We start from the raw sequence: 20883 nt of genomic DNA on the forward strand, positions 1-20883 counted from the left end.
TTTTTAACCAGGAGTTTGTCTTGCAGGGGCTGCTCCTGGAACCTGATCTTGCTCTTCTCTTTGGGGCGGGCTTAGGAGGAGTCAGGTGGCTTGGCACAGCTCCATGGCTTTGCCAAGAAGGTTGGCAGGTGGCGCTGTTGCTCAGCAGCTGGAAGGGAATCTGAAGGCTTCCCCACCCCAAGTAGTACCAATGAGAGGTTCAGATAAGCTTTGGGTGCTGTTAATTCTCCACATTATAGTCTCAAAGTTAGAAACCAGCTAGATCCAGAGAACAGGATTCTAATGTGAGATGCTGAGACCTCTGTGGGGAGAGGGCAGCTATGCTGTTAGCTGCTGTTAGATTTAGGAGTTGGGTCATGGATTGTTTTTGTTTTGTTATTTGAGATGGAGTCTCAGGCTGGAGTGCAGTGGTGTGATCTCGGCTCACTGCAACCTCCACCTCCTGGGTTCAAACGATTCTCCTACCTCAGCCTCCCCAGTAGCTGGGATTACATGAGCCTGCTACCACACCCAGCTAATTATTATATTTTAGTGGAGACAGGTGTTTTGCCATATTGGCCAGGCTAGTCTCGAACTCCTGACCTCAAGTGATCCGCCCGCCTCAACCTCCCAAAGTGCTGGGATTACAGGCATGAGCCACTGCACCCTGCTGGGTGATGGGTTTTTTTTGTTTGTATTTTTTGAGACGGTGTCTCACTCTGTCGCCCAGGCTGGAGTGCAGTGGCGTGATCCAGCTCACTGCAAGCTCTGCCTCCCGGGTTCACGCCATTCTCCTGCCTCAGCCTCCCGAGTAGCTGGGACTACAGGCGCCCGCCACCACGCCCGGCTAATTTTTGTTTGTTTGTTTGTTTGTATTTTTAGTAGAGACGGGGTTTTACCGTGTTAGCCAGGATGGTCTCGATCTCCTGACCTCGTGATCCACCCGCCTGGACTTCCCAAAGTGCTGGGGTTAACAGGCGTGAGCCACCGCGCCTGGCCTGGGTGATGGTTTTAACGCACGGCTCTTACCTGAGAACTTAGGGTGCTAAGCTTTAATTACACTTTTCCATGGTTGCAACAAGCTGTGTTTTCTAAAGCTCTCTTCCTGGACTGGGGAGGCCTTTGGGGCAGGAGTAAAACTTCCTCATTTGCTCCAAGACTGCTGCTTTCTGGGCTAGGAAGGCGCTGAGACTAGCAGCTGGCTGGACTTCCTGCTGCTAGTTTCATCAGCTTTCTTTTCCCCTGGGAATCCCCGGCAGGCCTCCCCCTTCCCCATCTGAGCAGCGCCGCTCAGGCAGCCTCCCCCATCGGCAGGACTCTGCCGCCCCCAGGCTTGCCCACCCTGCGTGCTCCAACCCCAGTGTGTTCACTGGAAAGGCCGCTGTCCTGCGCAGAGGTGGTGGCGGACGTGCCTTGCTCTACTGAAGTCCACATCCTAGGGCAGGTGATGAGCAGGAGGGTATAGACCACCAGAGACCCCTGAGGTGTCACCTAAGCAGGGACTTGATGGGAGTGAGTCTCGTGGGGACTCGGGGAGGCTCATCCAAGTGGAGCACAGTGGAGGGGTCGTGTTTGGAGCTGGGTGACCTGAGGGCCCGGGAGGTTGTGGATGGTCAGGGCCAAGTACTGTTCACTTGTTCACCTGGCAGGTCTGAGTTCATGAGTTTGAAGGTAGCCCTACGCGGAGCTAGGAAAAACTGCAAAATGGACTTGTTTCCCTCTGGGGCCTTGAGGGATCCTTGGTTGATAGGGATAGCCAGGCTGGAGCCGATTTAACTTGTGAGTCCCAAATAACCTGGAGACACTCTGTCAATTCCTGGGCTCTCCCTCCGGCAGCCCAGTGATGTTTCAAAGCCCAAGGTCCCCACCTCATGTGACAGGCTGGGGATGGCAGACACTTCCCACAAAAGTGGACCTAGCCCTGAACACACACAGCTGGGGGACTTGTTGAGTTTGCACTGAGCTTCCCTCCAAATGAGGAAGGGGGCGTTTTTATGGTGTTGAGTCGCTAAGCCCCGCTCTCCCTAGCTTCCTGTGCTCTCTGGGGACAAAGGTGGGGGCCCCTGGAACCTTCTGTGGGCTGGCAGCGTGCTTCCTGCACCCAGCGCCAGCCCGCCCTGGGGAGGGGCTGAACCCGCCCTGCTCGTGATAAGGCACAGGCAAGGGCTGCCCTGAAGGAAGCTCCAAAGAGAAAGGAGGGCAGGAAGCCCACGGCCCACAGCGGTGTAGCCCGAGACCCACCTGCAGCCCCCAGCCCTTGCCAGGAAAGGTAAGCTCAGGCCTCACTGGGACCCTGGGCCCTTCTCTTCCTTACCCTCCTGCAGCCTCTGCCCAGCCTGCCTCTCGCCATGCGGCAGCCTGAACTTTCCACCTCCCCGGAGAGGCTTTGGCTGGTTTGTGATGTTGGCATCTGAGCTGTGGGCCAGGATCGGAACTACTTCCTGGCCTGGGTACGAAGCCATGGCCAGAGTGGGCAGCTGCCCCTGAGGGTCTGGGAGTGAGCTGTGGGCTGGCATTGAGCACGGTGGTCCTGAGTGAGCCCCTTCTTACCCGGCCTCAGTCTGCCCGCCTGTAGGATGGAAGCGGGTTGGACTACATGGTCTCTGAGGGCCTTCGCGGCTCAAGCGCCAGCGCTGGAGAGAGAGTCTGAGGGTACCATGGGCGTGCTGGCCTGGGGGCTCGCTCCCGCCCTCCTTCATGAGCGGCTTTCCTCTGGGTGTGTCCAGGGTACCACAGAGCTCTTCTGCCCGAACCCAGAGGCCTACCAGGGCCTGCCCACCTTGCCTCCTTCCACACTCTGTAGCAGCAGCTGCAGCCATGGCGGGGATGAAGACAGCCTCCGGGGACTACATCGACTCATCATGGGAGCTGCGGGTGTTTGTGGGAGAGGAGGACCCGGAGGCCGAGTCGGTCACCCTGCGGGTCACTGGGGAGTCGCACATCGGCGGGGTGCTCCTGAAGATTGTGGAGCAGATCAGTGAGTGTCCGCTGCCCGCCTGCTGAACTCGGCACCATGGGCGGCCGCCACGGGTGTCTCTGGGCACTTCCGGGCCATCCCTGCTGCTCACCTCCCGATAATGGTGTCACGGTGACTCAGGCATTAGCTTAATCATTTGGTTCCAAAAAAGACATTTCCCCAACTTCCTCTCCCTCCCACCCTCTTCCCTCCCTCCCTCCTGCTCCAGCTGGTCTGCTAAGGATCAGACCCAGCCACGATCCTCCATTCAGCCACCAATAGGGGCAGAAGGGGTGGTCTTGCCTGGGCCGAGGCCGAAGTCACATTGCTGAGGTCTGAGGGGGTCTAGGTGACCTAGGGGCCTGCCCCCACACTCCCTCCCCTTGGCGGAAGCTTTCAGCAGGTTGGTGACAGGCCCAGCCTGGGTGGGAAGGCCCTGCCCCCACAGGAAGTTACAGCAGAGCAGCCTGTGGTATCAGTCATGGAGGACCACGGGGCCAGTGACACGGGGGCTCCTCATCTTCCTTCCCTGCCGGGGGTGGGGGCTACCCCTTCCTGAGAGGGCAGCAGGAAGACCCCGATAGGCAGAGCCGGAAGACAGGCCCACCACAGTCCCGGCCAAGAGCCTGGGCTTGGGCTGCCGGTGGGGGGTGGGTGATGGCGGGGAGGCTTCCTCAGACCCCGCCAGGCCACCACGTGCAGACAGGAGGAGGTCAGTCCGACTGTGGAGAGGATAGGGCTCAGAACGGCCCGGCCACAAGGCTGAGGCTGCGAGGGGAGCTGCCAGGGGCAGGGCCCGGAGCAGCTGTGAGAAGAGAAGTGAGGAACAGAGAGAGGGTGGTGAAGACCTGGGTGGCCCCAGGGCACGGCATGAGGGTAACGCAGGAGGCCTTAACCTGGAGTCAGACAGACCCCGCTGCTCTACCCGCTGCTGGGCACCCCAGGGCAAGTCCCTTTAGCTCTGTGTTCCCTGTGGTGGGGATACTGTCACTCCTAAGCACATCAGCTCTGTCTACTGATGCTCAGCCTGGCCGCCCCGGGCCAGTCCCTGGCCTCCTGGAGCAGCAGCGGGTGAGACTGACCCGTGGGGGCTGCGTGCCGGCTGCCGCACAGAGGGCACTATCATGGGGGCCTGGAGCCTGAGGAGGGGGCTGCTGTGAGCCCAGGATGGGGATAACCCCAGGAGAAGTCCTGAGAGGTGGCCTCAGCAGGGAGGAGCAAGGTGGTGGCGCTGGGACTCGGAGGGCTGTGAATTAGGGCTCTCGGCCGGTGAGGATGCTGGGAGCATGACCAGAAATGAGGCTGGATGGTGCCTGGCCAGCTCTGCATGGCCCCGAAGGCCTCCAGAAGGGGTCTAGACTTTCTTCTGGAGGGGAAGGTGGCCACCGAAGGGTTCTCAGCAGGAGGCTGTCCTGCTAAGGTCAGCAGCAAGGCGAAAGGCTGATGGCGGCGGGCCCCTGAGGAGGCTGTGGTCCTGGTTAGAGACACCAGGGCCTCCTAAGGCCGGGCAGGGAGGACGGAGAGGAGGGTGGATTTTGGAGGTGGGATTGGCATTGATTACATGTGGTGGCTAGAAGAGAAAGGGAGGATGCCTGGGCCTTTGGCACGAGTCCGTGTCCCCCAGCCCTGAGAGGTGGTGTAGGGAGCTGGTGAGGAGGGGGAGCTGGCGAGGAGAGGGCACCTCTGTGCACAGCGAGTCTGAGCTGAGCACCAAAAGCCAAGACCAGGAGTCATGGTGCTTACAGTCCCAGTGTCAGCCACTCGGCCACAGGAACAGAGGGTTCTGGAAGGGAGGAAGCCAGTGGACAGGCCCCTCAGCTGGCAGCACATGGGTTTCTGGCTGGGGGCCCAGGGCAGGGTCTGGGCTGAGGGCCACGCATGGGGAGGCAGCAGAAAATGGCAACTGAAGCCACAGAATAGGGAGACCCAGTAAGGGGACCTGGCCGAGGCAGGAGAAGAGGGTCCCAGGCCGAACCTGGGGAAAGGACAAGGTAAGGGGCCGGTCAGGAGAGGGACCAGAGAGGACAGGAGAAGAGCAAGGAGCCAAGACAAGGGGATGCGGCGGCACACAGCCAGGGTCCCGCCGGGGTGCCCAGGAGGGAAGGGCCCAGCCTGGGAGGGGAAGCGCCAGAGGACGAGCGCTTCTCTTGGTTTGGCAGCAGTGGTGATGCCCGGCATGTGCAGCAGTGGGGTTGGGGGCTGGCTGAGGCGGGTGGGATGCAGTGGGAATCAGAAAACTCACCGGGAGGACTTGGGAGGAACTCAGGAAACGGCTTTGCAAACTCTCAAGGGCTGTGTGCCCAGAGCAGCTTTCCAGCAGCCTTTTTCCTATGCTGTCTCCCTCCTGTGCATGCTCCTGGAGGGAGGAGGTGGGGAGACCTGTGCCTCCCATTACTGTAACTCCAGTTCCCAGCTGGCTGACAAGGGACAGACGCACATCTCTAATTCAATGCTCACTCATGGATCGTCATGTGCATGCACAAGTTTGCCGCAAACCCTGCAGCTACCACATGGGAGGCATTGTTCCGTGTCCCAGTTTGTAAGATCGTTATTATATCTTACAGGGAAACTGAGGCCCAGTGAGGTTAAGTGGCTTGTCCAAGGTCACACAGCTAATAGCTAAAAATATTGAGTGCTCACTGCTCCAGGCCAGGCACAGGTCCAGGCCCTGAGGACATACAGCAGTGAGACAGACATAGTCTCTGCCTCCAAGAGCTCCCCAGAATGCAAGACAGAGGCCATTAAACCGTGGATTATGGGAGGACAGAGGGGGCGTCATGTGGAGGGAGCCCAGTGGGCTGGAATGCAAGAGATGGGGTGCTAAGATTGGGGCACTCAGATTCTGGGTTGAAGAGCTCCCCTGGGAAGCGATATAGAAGCCAAGCCTAGAAGGCCAAATCAGGGGCTGCCTACAGAGAGCCCTGCTGCTATTACCATGGGGTAGACCCCAGGCCCGCCCAGGCTGCCCCACTCTTGGCTTAGGCAGGGCAGGGGAGTGGTCGCCCCAGGCTTCTGAATCCTGGGGTTGTGCTGGGTGTTGGGGGCACCAGGGAGGAAGGCTGGACCCAGATGTGCCCCCGTGCCCCACAGATCGCAAGCAGGACTGGTCAGACCATGCTATTTGGTGGGAACAGAAGAGGCAGTGGCTGCTGCAGACCCACTGGACACTGGACAAGTACGGGATCCTGGCCGACGCACGCCTCTTCTTTGGGCCCCAGCACCGGCCCGTCATCCTTCGGTTGCCCAACCGCCGCGCACTGCGCCTCCGTGCCAGCTTCTCCCAGCCCCTCTTCCAGGCTGTGGCTGCCATCTGCCGCCTCCTCAGTAAGTTGCCCAGCTGATTCCCCTGGCCCACGAGGGTGATGCAAAGAGGCAGGTCCCCCCGTTTCCAGGCCCAGCTCTGTTGACGCTGTCCTTGCTGTCTGGGTTGCCACCCTGCCTGCAGGGCTGTGACCCGCCCCAAGCACCCATGGGTGAGGTGGGGAGGCTGCAGCAGGACCTAGTCCCCGCTGAGACCCCAGCTCCCCTCAGGCATCCGGCACCCCGAGGAGCTGTCCCTGCTCCGGGCTCCTGAGAAGAAGGAGAAGAAGAAGAAAGAGAAGGAGCCAGAGGAAGAGCTCTATGACTTGAGCAAGGTCGTCTTGGCTGGGGGTGAGTGCAAGTGGGGGTGGGCCTGGGGGGGCGAGGGCAGGGGCCGGCCCGTAAGTCCCAGCCCTGGGGGACAGGCCTGGTTGACCCCCAACCTGCGCTCCAGGCGTGGCACCTGCACTGTTCCGGGGGATGCCAGCTCACTTCTCAGACAGCGCCCAGACCGAGGCCTGCTACCACATGCTGAGCCGGCCCCAGCCTCCACCCGACCCCCTCCTGCTCCAGCGTCTGCCACGGCCCAGCTCCCTGTCAGACAAGACCCAGCTTCACAGCAGGTGCACCCAGGAGCCACGCCCCCTGTGTTGGGGCTCCCCCACCCAGGATCCACCCCCCTGTCCCGTGTCTGTGCCCACCCCAGATCCACACTTCGTTTCCAGGCCTTTTCTCTGTGTGTGCTTGTCCCCCCAGCCCAGCCCCCCTCCCCACCCCACGGCCGTACCTGGCGCAGCTCTGACTCCTGCTTCTGCCGCGGCCCAGGTGGCTGGACTCGTCGCGGTGTCTCATGCAGCAGGGCATCAAGGCCGGGGACGCACTCTGGCTGCGCTTCAAGTACTACAGCTTCTTCGATTTGGATCCCAAGGTGGGTCAGGGCAGGGAGAAAGCGGGCCTCAGGTCCATGAGACGTGGAGACCTAGGGCCTGGGGTATGGGCTCTGCGATGTTAGTGACTTGTAGTGGCTTGTCCGTCTGCCCGTTTGTCCATCCACACCTTTGTTTACTGACCCCACAAACACGCACTGAAACTCATCTACTCACCTCAGCATCAGGCCAGGTCCTGGGCCCCGGGCAGATGCTGAAGCGGATGAAGACCAGTAAGTCTCAGTGCCTGTTTCCCAGGGAGCTGTCGGGGAGGAAGTTAAGACCCACAGATCCTCATAGACAGTGTGTGTGTGGGTGCCCCTGAGAAGTCTGGGGCTCAGGTGGGAGAGGCCCAAGCCTGGGAACTCTGGGAAGGCTTCCTGGAGGGGGCACCATTAGGGACTGCAGGACCTGGGGGTGGGTGAGGAAGGAAGCTTTGCAGGGTGGCCCCTCTGTGCCCTGTTCACTCTTCCTCCCTTCCTCCATTGGCAACCAACATGCTCCAGGCAAAATGCTCCATGCAATGTGCTTCGCGCACATCTCAAAAACTTCCCAGAAGCCCACAGGTTGCTCTTTCTACCTGTAGGCCCCGCCTCTCTGCCCCCTTTCTCTGCAAAACATCGTAGTTGTCTGAACGCTTGCTCCGCAGAATCCCACTTCTTGCTTCCAAGCTTTCTCTGGGTGCTGTTCGACTCCCTCTCACTCCTTGGCCACAGCTATTCTATATATTTTGACACCATCCACATGTGAGAAGTGCACCTGCTGAGGCGGCCACGCCTCCAGGCTATCTGTCCCCTGGCCATGTCCCACCCGCTTCTTACTTGACCACTTACTTGCAGCATAGACACCACCCCGACCACTCCTCCGGAATATCTTCCTCCTGAAGCCTCCTGTACACTTGCTTAGGGGGTGGCCTCTCCCCGAGCCACTCTGCCAGGCTCTGTGACGCTCCCTCCTCCTCTCCATGGCCTCTCGGTGTTGGTGAGCCCCAGGCTCTGCCCCAGGCTCCACTCTGGGCCTCTGCTCTCTCCTCTCCTTCTCTCAGTCATCTCCAGTCTTGTGGATTTCAATACCATCTCCACACTCTCTCCCAGTTGATCATCTCCAGCTCAGATGTCTCTCTCCTAAGCTTTATTTATATATTTATTTATTTTTATTTTTTGAGACACAGTCTTGCTCTGTTGTCCAGACTGGAGGGCAGTAGTGTTATCCCGGCTAACTGCAGCCTGGACCTCCCAGGGTCATGTGATCCTTAAGCCTCAGCTCCCCAAGTAGCTGGGACGATAGGCGTGTACTATACCTGGCTAATTTTTTTTTTTTTTTTTTGAGATGGAGTCTTGCTCTGTTGCCCAAGCTAGAGTGCAGTGGTGCAATCTCGGCTCACTGCAACCTCTTCCTCCTGGGTTCAAGCAGTTCTCCTGGGATTACAGGCGTGGGCCTGGCTAATTTTTGTATTTTTTTAGTAGAGATGGAGTTTCACCATATTGGTCAGGCTGGTCTCGAACTCCTGACCTCAGGTGATCCACCCGCCTCAGCCTCCCAAAGTGCTGGGGTTATAGGAGTGTATTTTTTTAGTAGAGATGGAGTTTCACCATATTGGTCAGGCTGGTCTCGAACTCCTGACCTCAGGTGATCCACCCGCCTCAGCCTCCCAAAGTGCTGGGGTTATAGGAGTGAGCCACTGTGCCTGGCCTAATTTTTTTTTTTTTTTTTTGAGATGGAGTCTTGCTCTTGTTGCCCAGGCTGGAGTGCAATGACACAATCTCAGGTCATCACAACCTCCGCCTCCTGGGTTCAAGCAATTCTCCTGCCTCAGCCTCCCGAGTAGCTGGGATTACAGGCGTTGAGCCACCATGCCCAGCTAATTTTGTATTTTTAGTAGAGACGGACGGGGTTTCTCCATGTTGGTCAGACTGGTCTCGAACTCCTGACCTCAGGTGATTTGCCCACTTTGGCCTCCCAAAGTGCTGGGATTACAGGCGTGAGCCACGGCGTCGGGCCAGCTGTGCCTTTTTATTCTAGTGTTTTCTTCTCTATGACATATTTCCACTTCTTTGTTTTGCCATTTCACACATTATCTATTGACTTTGTAAGAAGGTTTCACTGTCTTACATTCTCTTCCCTGCCCACACAATACACACATTTCCTTGCCTCTTTCTAAGTGAGTAGTGTCTATAGTCTTTGGTTAAAACAATGTGATATGGCTGTAAATAGTAACACATATAAATAGTGTTCCTAGTTAAGCCACAGAGTAACTATGATTATTTTTTCCCTTTTTGCTCAAATGTTTTTGAAGTTCATAATTGCCTTTTTTTTTTTTTTTTTTTTTTGAGATGAGTTTTGCTCTTGTTGCCCAGGCTGGAGTACAATGGCACAATCTCAGCTCACTGCAACCTCCGCCTCCCGGATTCAAGCGATCTCCTGCTTCAGCCTCCCAAGTAGCTGGGACTGCAGGCACGCGCCACCATGCCCAGCTAACTGTATTTATTTATCTATTTTTGTTGTTGAGATGGAGTCTCGCTCTTGTTGCCCAGGCTAGAGTGCAATGGTGTGATCTTGGTTCACTGCAACCTCCGCCTCCTGGATTCAAGCGATTCTCCTGCCTCAGCCTCCCTAGTAGCTGGGATTACAGGCGCCCACCACCACGCCTGGCTAATTTTTTGTATTTTTAGTAGAGACGGGGTTTCACCATGTTGGTCAGGCTGGTCTCAAACTCCTGCCCTCAGGTGATCCACCTGCCTCAACCTCCCAATATGCTGGGATTACAGGCGTGAGCCACCATGCCTGGCCGACACTTTTTTTCTTATTTTTCGGTTCTTTTTCTTTCTGTGTCCTACTCTCCGGAGACCTCTTCAACTTATCTTCTAAAATATCTATTGAATTTTTAATTTCTGTAACTATATTTTTAAGTTCCAAGAGCTCTTCTTTTTTGAGTGTTCTTTTATAGGGCTTTTTTTTTTTTTTTGAGAGGGAGTTTCATTCTTGTTGCCCAGGCTGGAGTGCAATGGCGTGATCTCGGCTCACTGCAACCTCTGCCTCCCGGGTTCAAGCGATTCTCCCGCCTCAGCCTCCCACATAGCTGGGATTACAGATGCCCACCGCCACCACGCCCAGCTAATTTCTTCTTGTATTTTGAGTAGAGATGGGATTTCACCATGTTGGCCAAGCTGGTCTCGAACTCCTCCTGACCTCAGGTGATCCGCCTGCCTTGGCCTCCCAAAGTGCTGGGATTACAGGCATGAGCCACCACGCTTGGCCATAGGGCTTTCTTTTTAAGTGTAACATACATTTAGAAAAATACACAAATATAATTAACATATCAAGCAACAGAATTTTACTGGGCCCAGAAGCCCCCTTACACTCCTTCCAGGCAATAGCTCCCACAGGAAGTAACCACTAACTTTGCTTCTAACATCTTAGATTAGTTCTGTCTGTGAAATTTACATAATGGAGCCACACAGTCTATACTCTTTTTGCACCTGGCTTCTTTCAGCGTTATGTTTGTATGATTCATCCATATTGCATATATCTTCATCTTAAATTCTTTCTCACTGTTGTATAACATTTCATTATGTCAAATACCACAATTAATGTATCCATTTTACTGTTGATGGACATTGTACAATTTCCAGATTGGGGCTGTTATGGATAGAGATGCTATGAACATTCTATAAAGAAGCTATGTATCTTGGTGAACATGTTTATGCCCTGTGATATAGGGCACGCATGAGTTGAACTGTGGTAGATACTATTAAACAGCTTTTCAAAGTGCACCAGGCAGGGTGCGGTGGCTCACGCCTGTAATCCCAGAAATCTGGGAGGCTGAGGTGGGCGAATCATTTGAGGCCAGGAGTTTGAAACCAGCCTGGCCAACACAGTGAAACCCTGTCTCTACTAAAAGTAGAAAAAGTTAGCTGGGCATGGTGGCGCATACCTGTAATCCCCGCTACTCAGGAGGCTGAGGCATGAGAATCGCTTCAACCTGGGAGCTGGAGGCTGCAGTGAGCCGAGATCCCAAGATCGAGCCACTGTACTCCAGCTTAGCAACAGCGTGAGATTCTGTCTCAAAACAAACACACAACTAAGTGATTGGACCAGTTTACACTCCCACCAACAGTGGATGAGCGTTTCAGTTGTTCCACAACTCACCAGTGCTTGGTATTTTCTATTTTTTCATTGTAGCCATTCAGATAGGTGTGGTGATGGTATCTCATATAATTTTGTTTAAACAGTTTCGTTGAGGTAGAATGTACATACCATAAAAATCACCCCTGTAACCATTCAGCTTGATTTTTTTATTTTTACTTATGTATTTATTTATTTATGTATGTGTGTATTTATTTACATATTTTTGAGACAGAATCTCACTCTGTTGCCCAGGCTGGAGTGCAATAGCGTGATCTTGGCTCCCTGCAACCTCTGCCTCCCAAGTTCAAGCAATTCTCCTGCCTCAGCCTCCTGAGTAGCTGGGACTACAGGCACGTGCCACCACACCCAGCTAATTTTTGTATTTGTAGTAGAGACAGGGTTTTGCTGTGTTGGCCAGGCTCATCTTGAACTCCTGACCTCGTGATCCACCCGCCTTGGCCTCCCAAAGTGCTAGGATTACAGGCATGAGCCACCACGCCCGGCTCAGCTTATTTTTAACAAATGTGTATGGTTGTGCAACCATCACCACAATCCAGTTTTAGAACATTTCCACTGCCCCAGACAAGCACTGATTGCACGATGCCCATTTGCAGTCATTCCTCCTCCCACACCCCGACCACCACTGATCTGCTTTCCATGTGGCTTTAATTTACATTTCCCTGATGACTAATAAAGTTGAGTCCCTTTTCATACGGCTATTAGCCATCTGGATATCCTGCTTTGTGAGGTTTCTGTTCAAACATTTTGACAATTGTCATATTGAGTCGTTTGTCTTTTTCTTATTTATTTGTAGGAGTTCTTTATATATTCTGGATATGAGCACTTTGCCAGATAAATACATTGTGAATATATTTTCCCCCTCTGTGCTTTGCCTTTTAATTGTCTGAATGGTTTCTTTTCATAAACAGCAGCTCTTAATTTTAATAGAACCAAATTTATATTTTTATCTTTCTTTTTTTTTATTTTTAGAGATGGGGTCTCGCTCTGTCACCCAGACTAGAGTGCAGTGGTGCGATCATAGCTCACTGCATACCTTGAACTCCTGGGCTCAAGCAATCTTCCTGCCTTAGCTTCCTGAGTGGCTGGGGCTACAGGCATGTGCCACAAGCCTGGCTAATTCTTTAAAAATTGTTTAGAGATGGAGTTTTGCTACGTTGCCCAGATTGGGTCTCAAGTTATCCTCCCGCTTCGGCTTCCTGAGAAGTTGGGATTTTTTTTTTTTTTTAGACGGAGTCTCACTCTGTCACACTCAGGCTGGAGTGCAGTGGTACGATCTCGGCTTACTGCAACCTCCGCCTCCCGGGTTCAAGAGATTCCCCTGCCTCAGCCTCCTGAGTAGCTGGGATTATAGGCATCTGCCACCACACCCAACTAATTTTTGTATTTTTAGTAGAGACAGGATTTCACTATGTTGGTCAGGCTGGTCTCACACTCCTGACCTCAAATGATCCGCCCGCCTCGGCCTCCCAAAGTGCTAGGATTACAGGCGTGAGCCACTGCGCCCAGTTACATTCCTTTAAAAAAAGAATATTCTGGTCTTGATTTATGAGTGCAGTGCTTTAGCTCTGTAAGGATTTTTTTTTTTTTTTTTTTTTGAGATGGAGTCTTCTTCTGTCACCCAGGCTGGAGTGCAATGGCAAGATCTCGGCTCACTGCAACCTCTGCCCCCCTGGTTCAAGCCATTCTCCTGCCTCAGCCTTCCGAGCAGCTGGGATTACAGGCATGCACCACCATACCTGGCCTAATTATTTTTGTATTTTTAGTAGAGACGGGGTTTCACCACATTGGCCGGGCTGGTCTCAAACTCCTGACCTCGTGATCTGCCCGCTTCAGCCTCCCAAAGTGCTGGGATTACAGGCGTGAGCCACTGCGCCTGGCCTTCTTTTTCTTTCTTTTGGAGACAAGGTCTCACTCTATCCCCCAAGCTGGGGTGCAATGGTGCAATTACAGCTCACTGCACCCTCAACCTCGTGGGTTCAGGTGATTCTCCCACCTCAGCCTCCTGAGTACCTGGGACTACAGGCACGCACCACCTCATGTGGCTAATTTTTTGTATTTTTAGTAGAGATAGGGTTTCACCATGTTGCCCAAGCTGGTCTGAAACTCCTGGGCTCAAGCTATCCGCCTGCCTTGGCCTCCCAAAGTGCTGGGATTACAGGCGCAAGCCACCGCCCCGGCCTGTCCTTTGTCCTTTTGGGTTTATCTTCCTAAACCTTTGCTATCAATTTTGGGTGAGTTTCAGCGGGATTGTTGGTGTTCTGTGGGTAACTGGGATCCCCTCTTGGAGTCTCTGCCTTCCCTGTTCCTTTTCTCTGGAATCCTCTTCCTTCACGCTTCCCTTGAGTGGCCCGCTGTCATCCTTCCTATCTCTACTCAGCTTGTCACCTCCTCAGGGAAGCCTTCCCTGACTGCTTCCCCATGTTCCATTCTGTCATCTCCATTGAACTTGGGGGGGCCTTAGACTGAGGGCTCATGTGAGCTTCCCTGTGGAAACTGTTTCCTTGATAGTGTTTATTGCAGCCTTAAATTATTTGACTTATTGATTGGTTTACTTGGTCTCTCCTGCACCCAGGGCAGCATGCCAGCACACAGTAAACATCAGCACAACCAAGCCAAGGTTTAGACGTGCAGGCCTGGGCAGCAGGGGGCTAGCAGGCTGTTAAGGATGGGGTTGAGGTCTGTGGCCCATGTCTGGCCACTGAATGAATCTGCCTCAGCAAGGAGGGCAGGGCAGAGGGCCAAGGCTGGCAGGGGCTCAGTGCAGGGCGTCCAGGGTAGCTGGCATCTGACCAGCCCAGCCTCCAGCCTCCTCTCCCACCGCTCCAGACAGACCCCGTGCGGCTGACACAGCTGTATGAGCAGGCCCGGTGGGACCTGCTGCTGGAGGAGATTGACTGCACCGAGGAGGAGATGATGGTGTTTGCCGCCCTGCAGGTACCAGGCGGGCCTGGGGGCACCAGGGCAGCTGGGAGGTGAGCCAGTCCCAGGACAGGAAGGGCCTTCCTGAGTGGGGGCTACCTCCAGGGAAGCCCGGCCTGAGGGTACTGCTAGGGGACCAGGCTGCTGGACTCAGCCCTCCCTGGCTTCATGACCACCTAGTACCACATCAACAAGCTGTCCCAGAGCGGGGAGGTGGGGGAGCCGGCTGGCACAGACCCAGGGCTGGACGACCTGGATGTGGCCCTGAGCAACCTGGAGGTGAAGCTGGAGGGGTCGGCGCCCACAGATGTGCTGGTGAGGAGGGGCTCAGGGCAGGGGCTGGGCAGGGAGAACTGTGAGGCACCGGGTGCCCCTCTGACTCTGGTCCTCCTATAGGACAGCCTCACCACCATCCCAGAGCTCAAGGACCATCTCCGAATCTTTCGGTGAGTTGGGGGCCAGAGTAGGCAGCCCTGCTGGAGGGGTTGATCTGCATATGGAGGGAGGGGTTGAGGCAGCCTTTCACAAACCCCCGCATCCCACGAAGGCCCCGGAAGCTGACCCTGAAGGGCTACCGCCAACACTGGGTGGTGTTCAAGGAGACCACACTGTCCTACTACAAGAGCCAGGACGAGGCCCCTGGGGACCCCATTCAGCAGCTCAACCTCAAGGGTAAGTGCACAGGGCCAGGGGCTGGGTGGGGGGATCCCCACTTGTGGGCTAGGCAGGTGAATGCTCTCACTGGCCCTGTTTCCTCCTGGAGACCGGGGAAGATGCCCTCTGTCCTGAGGTGACGGTGTGGGCTAGGATGCACTCCAGGACCTCAGGCGGCTCTTCCCCTTCTCTCCCTCCAGGCTGTGAGGTGGTTCCCGATGTTAACGTCTCCGGCCAGAAGTTCTGCATTAAACTCCTAGTGCCCTCCCCTGAGGGCATGAGTGAGATCTACCTGCGGTGCCAGGATGTGAGTGAGGGCTGGGCAGGGGCCAAGGCCGGGCAGGAGCTGGGGCTGGGGCAGGGGCAGGGGCTGAGGAGCATCAAGCTTGGTTAGCACTGTCCCCCTCACCCCTCTTGCCCAGGAGCAGCAGTATGCCCACTGGATGGCTGGCTGCCGCCTGGCCTCCAAAGGCCGCACCATGGCCGACAGCAGCTACAGCAGCGAGGTGCAGGCCATCCTGGCCTTCCTCAGCCTGCAGCGCACGGGCAGTGGGGGCCAGGGCAACCACCCCCACGGCCCTGATGCCTCTGCCGAGGGCCTCAACCCCTACGGCCTCGTTGCCCCCCGTTTCCAGCGAAAGTTCAAGGCCAAACAGGTACCAGAAGGAGTCAGGGTGGGAATGAGCATAGTGTTTACCCAGAGACCTCTGACCCCTGGGTCTCCACAGAGCCTTCCTCAGGAAAGCTACGTACTCACTGGGCTTCTCCCACTGTGTCCCTGAGATTGCGCGGCTGGTACCCACCCTCTGGGAGGAGTCACGGTCCAGGTGCCCATGTCCACCTCGCAGCCTGGCGCAGTGCACATCTGCACCTTGGCGGCCCCACGTGGGCACTGCCCCTTCCCAGGCTCACATGCTGTCACCCTGACGGGGAGGTGGGGGCTCGGTGACTCTGGAGGAGGGGAATAGTGCCTGGCAGCCCATCACCAGTATGGTCCCGCAGCTCACCCCACGGATCCTGGAAGCCCACCAGAATGTGGCCCAGTTGTCGCTGGCAGAGGCCCAGCTGCGCTTCATCCAGGCCTGGCAGTCCCTGCCCGACTTCGGCATCTCCTATGTCATGGTCAGGTATGGCCCCCGGCCCAGCCCCCTGCCCAGCACCGTCTCTGCCCTCACCTGCCACCTGGCTGCTGTGTGCCCACATCCCAAGAGTGGGTTCTGGACAGGCACCCTGAAGACTCCCTTCCCTTGTTCTTTGTAAGCAGGCCTTACTGAGGGCCCCATGTGTGCCCCTCATGCTGTCCCTCCACAACAAACATAAGAGACAAAGCTCACGCCAGGTGCTGGGGCTCATGCCTGTAATCTCAGCACTTTGGGAGGCAGAGATAGGAGGATCACTTGAGCCCAGGAGTTTGAGACCAGCCTGGGCAACACAGAAAGTCCCTGGTCTCTACAAAAAATTGTAAAAAATTACCTGGGCATGGTGGTGGTCACCTGTAGTCCCAGCTACTCGGGAGGCTGAGGTGGGTGGATCTCTTGAGCCTGGGAGGTCAAGACTGCAGTGAGCCATGATCACACTACTGCACTCCAGCCTTGGTGACAAAGCGAGACTCTGTCTCAAAAATAAATAGGCTGGGCCAAGCGCGGTGGCTCACACCTGTAATCTCAGCACTTTGGGAGGCCGAGGCGGGCAGATCATGAGGTCAGGAGTTCAAGAGCAGCCTGGCCAACATAGTGAAAACCTGTCTCTACTAAAAATACAAAAATTAGCCAGGTGTGGTGGCACGCACCTGTAGTCTCAGCTACTCAGGAGACTGAGGCAGGAGAATCCCTTGAACCCAGGAGGCAGAGGTTGCAGTGAACTGAGACCATGCCACTGCACTCCACCCTGGGTGACAGAGCAAGACTCTGCCTCCAAAAAACAAAACAAAACAAAACAAAACAAAAAACAAATAGGCGGGGCGCGGTGGCTCACATCTGTAATCCTTGCACTTTGGGAGACCGAGGCGGGCAGATTATTTGAGGTCAGGAGTGTGAGACCAGCCTGACCAACATGGTGAAACCCTGTATCTACTAAAAATACAAAAATTAGTCGAGTGTGGTGGCAGGCGCCTATAATCCCAGCTACTCGGGAGACTGAGGCAGGAGAATCTCTTGAACCCAGGAGGTGGAGGTTGCAGTGAGCCGAGATTGTGCCATTGCACTCCAGCCTGGGTGCGAAAGAGTGAAACTCAGTCAAATAAATAAATAAATAAATAAATAAATAAATAAATAAATAAATAAATAAAAGAGACTGCGCGATGGCTCATGCCTGTAATCCCAGCACTTTGGGAGGCCAAGGCAGGCAGATCATGAGGTCAGGGGTTCGAGACCAGCCTGACCAACATGGTGAAACCCCGTCTCTACTAAAAACACAAAAATCAGCCACGAGTGGTGGCACGTACCTGTAATCCCATGTACTTGGGAGGCTGAGACAGGAGAATCACTTGAACCCGGGAGGCGGAGGTTGCAGTGAGCCGAGATTGAGCCACTGTACTCCAGCCTGGCAACAAAGTGACACTCCGTCTCAAAAAAAAAAAAAAAAAAAAAAAAAACAGATTTCAGGTCAGGAGAGCAGAAGAACCAGTTCTTGCTCCAGCTCTGCTGTGGACAGTTCACTGTCTGGGCCTGGGTTCGCCGGTCCGCAAGACACGGCTAGCGGTGGATGCTGTTATGGGGAGTGGGCCCCTTTGATTAGTTGTTTCCCAAGACTGCAAAGAAGGGAGGGAGACAGCAGTTGATGAGGATGGTAACAAAAACCAAAAAAAGTTACCATTTAAAGGCTTGGCCTGTTTGCCCGATGCTGCTAAATGCTGTTGTGGGGATTTTATCAATTAACCCCCATTTTCCAGATGAGGAACTTGAGGCCCAGGGAACCCAAATGGCTTGCTCAGGGTTACACAGCTGGTGAGCTGCAGTCGGGAAGGGCTGGCTCTCCAGCACGGCGCCACATTGTCTGGGCGGGCTCGGGCCATGCAGGGTGAAGCCCTGGCTCACTCTCTCTCGCTGGGGGCCAGGTTCAAGGGCAGCAGGAAAGACGAGATCCTGGGCATCGCCAACAACCGACTGATCCGCATCGACTTGGCCGTGGGCGACGTGGTCAAGACCTGGCGTTTCAGCAACATGCGCCAGTGGAATGTCAACTGGGACATCCGGCAGGTGGGCCCAGACCCAGGGTATATGGATGGGGGACAGGTGCAGGCCGGAGCTGGATCCAGCCAGGGTGGGGCAGGGGCTGCTCCCTTATCCCACCCACCATTTGCCCCTCTGTCTGCCCTTCAGGTGGCCATCGAGTTTGATGAACACATCAATGTGGCCTTCAGCTGCGTGTCTGCCAGCTGCCGAATTGTACACGAGTACATCGGGGGCTACATTTTCCTGTCGACGCGGGAGCGGGCCCGTGGGGAGGAGCTGGATGAAGACCTCTTCCTGCAGCTCACTGGGGGCCATGAGGCCTTCTGAGGGCTGTCTGACTGCCCCTGCCCTGCTCACCACCTGTCATAGCCACTCCCAAGCCCACACCCACAGGGGCTCACTGCCCCACACCCGCTCCAGGCAGGCACCCAGCTGGGCATTTCACCTGCTGTCACTGACTTTGTGCAGGCCAAGGACCTGGCAGGGCCAGATGCTGCACCATCACCCAGGCCAGGGATGGGGGTGGGGGTCCCTGAGCTCATGTGGTGCCCCCTTTCCTTGTCTGAGTGGCTGAGGCTGATACTCCTGACCTATCTGCAGTCCCCCAGCACACAAAGAAGACCAGATGTAGCTACAGGATGATGAAACATGGTTTCAAACTGGAGTTTCTTTCTTGTTACTTTTTAAAATTTCTTTTTTATAAATTAATATTTTATTGTTGGATCCTCCTCCTTTCTCTGGAGCTGTGCTTGGGGCTACTCTGACACTCTGTCTCTTCATCACCAGCCAAGGAAAGGGGCTTTCCTGATAAAGACAAGAGTTGGTTAGAGAAAGGGACACCTAAGTCAGTCTAGGGTTGGAAGCTAGGAGAGAGGTGAGGGCAGAAGGGCACAGCTTTCAGGAACAAGGAATAGGGGCTGGGGTGGTGGCTCTCACGGGTAGGGCGTAGCTGCAGGGCCTCCTTGAAGTACTTGGGAAGCAGGAAGCCATCAGTATTCCCTGGAGTCAGAATCACCCCATTGGCAGAGCGGAAGAAGGGTATTCCATCTGCTGACAGAGCCAGAGATGTGACTCATGCCCTCCCCGAAGGCAAGGGCAGCTCCTGCTTTGTCCAGACTCACCTGCCAGAGCCAGGGGTCCATCGATGAACACAGCTATTTCACAATGGGACCGCATGCCTGCAGAGACAGCTGGAGCTGAGGCCTGGGCACCTGGAGTGCAGTCAGCAACCTGGGCAGACTAGGGTCCTGGGCTGGGGGATGCAGGGGTGCTGCTCCATGCTGGGCATGGGGTGGCCCCAGACAAGTGTTGTAATCTTTGAAGGGGACTTGGGAGGACAGAGTGGGTGGGAGTAGCTAGGTGGAGGGGAGGGCACTGACCACTGATGATACCGGGGTCTCCAGGCAGTCCTGGGGCCAGGTGAATGTGCGTCCTTCCCTGGCAGGACAGGCCTTTGAGTAGGATGGATGGCCAGTGCTTCCAGAATGTACCATGGACTAGCATTGGGGGCAGGGCCTGCGGTGTCTCCAGGGGCATCAGCTCCAACTTAGGTACCTGGTTGAACGGGTAGCAGTGAGACCCCCTTCGCAGGCAGGGGTCCCTCCCGTCTCGCTCTTGCACTTGTCCCCTCACCCCGACCTGCAGGGAATGGCCCTGGTTGGCCCGGATGAGAAGGCCAGTGCTGGGATCCCCCGGCTGCAGGGCGAACCGCTGCTTCCTATTGGTGTCCACCACGCGCTGCACATCTTCAGCAGAGAAGCCGCGGAACTGGGGCAACTGCAGGAGGGCGCCCAGGGGCACGAAGCCATCTGTGGGCAGGCAGGGTGCTCAGGAGCCAACCTTGCTCTGGACTGGGCCAGGGTTAACAGGGAGCCACAGGCAACCGAAACAAAGTCTGGGCTTGGAGATCGCTCGGGCATCCTGTGTGGGACCTTTAGAAAGTCTCCCCTTTCTGGGCCGCAGTTTTTTCAACTTACATAAAAAGAGGATCTGCCTCACGGAGGGGCAGGGAGGTGAGTGCCCAGCATAGCGCTGGCCCAGAGTGCACACTCACACCACCAGCTGCGCCGTACCCTCCAGGGCTCGCCCTCGGGGTAAGTGCTGATCTGGCTGCTTGGCTGGAGGGGGCGGTCACCAGGCCTGGCCCAGACAAGAACTCTCTTCAGTCTGCTGTGGACATGACAGGGGCTCTAGGCCTTGCTCTCCTCTGTGCATGGGGAGGAAGTGCCCTCTGTGCCTTCCTCAGGGAGCGGTAGAGGCAGCCGTCAGGGAGGAGTCGCAGACAGGCTCACGTTTCTCTCTGGGCTCAAGCCCCAGCCTCCAAGGCCCCTACTTACCAGCTCCCATGGGAAGCCCCAGCTTCAAGGCCCCGTGGCGCAGGGCATAGGACAGAGCCTTGGACAGCTGCACGTCTCGGTCCTGAAAGAACCCAGCGGTGGCCCCTGGTATCCGTGGTGACCCTGCCCTGCTGCCCATCCTGAACCCTCAATGACCCACTGCAGAGAGAGCCCAGAGAGAGAGGAGTGCCAGTGGTCTCCAGGAATAGTAGGACCCTTCAGCTCCGCCCCCCAGCAACTCCCAGGGAGCCTGGACTGGTGGGAGGGGGTGGGGAGGAAGCGCGCACCTGTTCTCGGGGTCTGGGAGCCCTTCTACCCCTGGACCCTGCTGCTTCCTGCCTCCCTCCTCCAGAGAAGTTCATGGTTAAGACCTGTGGGGAGCAGTGACGAGGGGGGACTGCTTTAAGGCCCCTCCCACGTCCCCATCCCTCCCAGAAAGTCACAAAGCCTCAAGAAGTGATCGCTGGGTGGGAGTATACGGCTCATTAAGT

The 20883-nt window shown here is 55.9% G+C and overlaps 2 protein-coding genes across 7 annotated transcripts in view; one reads left to right on the forward strand and one right to left on the reverse strand.

The window, feature by feature from the left end:
- FERMT3 (FERM domain containing kindlin 3) lies at positions 1-18764 on the forward strand. 2 transcript variants are annotated; one of them, XM_004051420.5, is made up of 15 exons: positions 1-2248; positions 2783-2956; positions 6026-6259; positions 6467-6586; positions 6690-6858; positions 7061-7163; positions 14137-14244; positions 14410-14544; positions 14626-14675; positions 14777-14901; positions 15084-15190; positions 15306-15539; positions 15886-16010; positions 17939-18080; positions 18204-18764. In XM_004051420.5, the coding sequence occupies exons 2-15, from the start codon at positions 2797-2799 to the stop codon at positions 18381-18383; spliced, it is 1992 nt and encodes a 663-aa protein (XP_004051468.1). In that variant the 5' UTR covers positions 1-2248; positions 2783-2796; the 3' UTR covers positions 18384-18764. The 2 variants fall into 2 exon arrangements, with proteins under 2 accessions (XP_004051468.1, XP_055210352.1); XM_055354377.2 differs by having other exon boundaries at positions 2786-2956.
- TRPT1 (tRNA phosphotransferase 1) overlaps positions 18689-20883 on the reverse strand; it is an 11037-nt gene continuing 8842 nt past the window's right edge. For 2 of the 5 annotated variants that reach the window (XM_063693218.1, XM_019036177.4), the window contains exons 2-8: positions 20680-20763; positions 20393-20474; positions 19695-19864; positions 19436-19610; positions 19178-19234; positions 18993-19106; positions 18689-18860 (exon numbers count right to left, since the gene is read on the reverse strand). In XM_063693218.1, the coding sequence (XP_063549288.1) occupies positions 18769-18860; positions 18993-19106; positions 19178-19234; positions 19436-19610; positions 19695-19864; positions 20393-20474; positions 20680-20754 (765 nt within the window). In that variant the 5' untranslated portion in view covers positions 20755-20763 and the 3' untranslated portion in view covers positions 18689-18768. Of the gene's footprint in view, positions 18861-18992; positions 19107-19177; positions 19235-19435; positions 19611-19694; positions 19865-20392; positions 20552-20679; positions 20764-20883 lie in introns of those variants that run through there. The other 3 variants (XM_004051426.4, XM_019036182.4, XM_063693220.1) reach the window with 3 other exon arrangements.

Source organism: Gorilla gorilla, chromosome 9, assembly GCF_029281585.2.
Source record: "Gorilla gorilla gorilla isolate KB3781 chromosome 9, NHGRI_mGorGor1-v2.1_pri, whole genome shotgun sequence".
NCBI classification, from domain to species: Eukaryota; Metazoa; Chordata; class Mammalia; order Primates; family Hominidae; genus Gorilla; species Gorilla gorilla.

Bases quoted from the DNA above. Each gene is read 5' to 3' on its own strand.
- FERMT3 (XM_004051420.5), top strand. From the start codon at position 2,797: ATGGCGGGGATGAAGACAGCCTCCGGGGACTACATCGACTCATCATGG. The intron at 2,957-6,025 runs GTGAGTGTCCGC...CGTGCCCCACAG, and splicing joins GAAGATTGTGGAGCAGATCA to ATCGCAAGCAGGACTGGTCA. The intron at 6,587-6,689 runs GTGAGTGCAAGT...CCTGCGCTCCAG, and splicing joins CAAGGTCGTCTTGGCTGGGG to GCGTGGCACCTGCACTGTTC.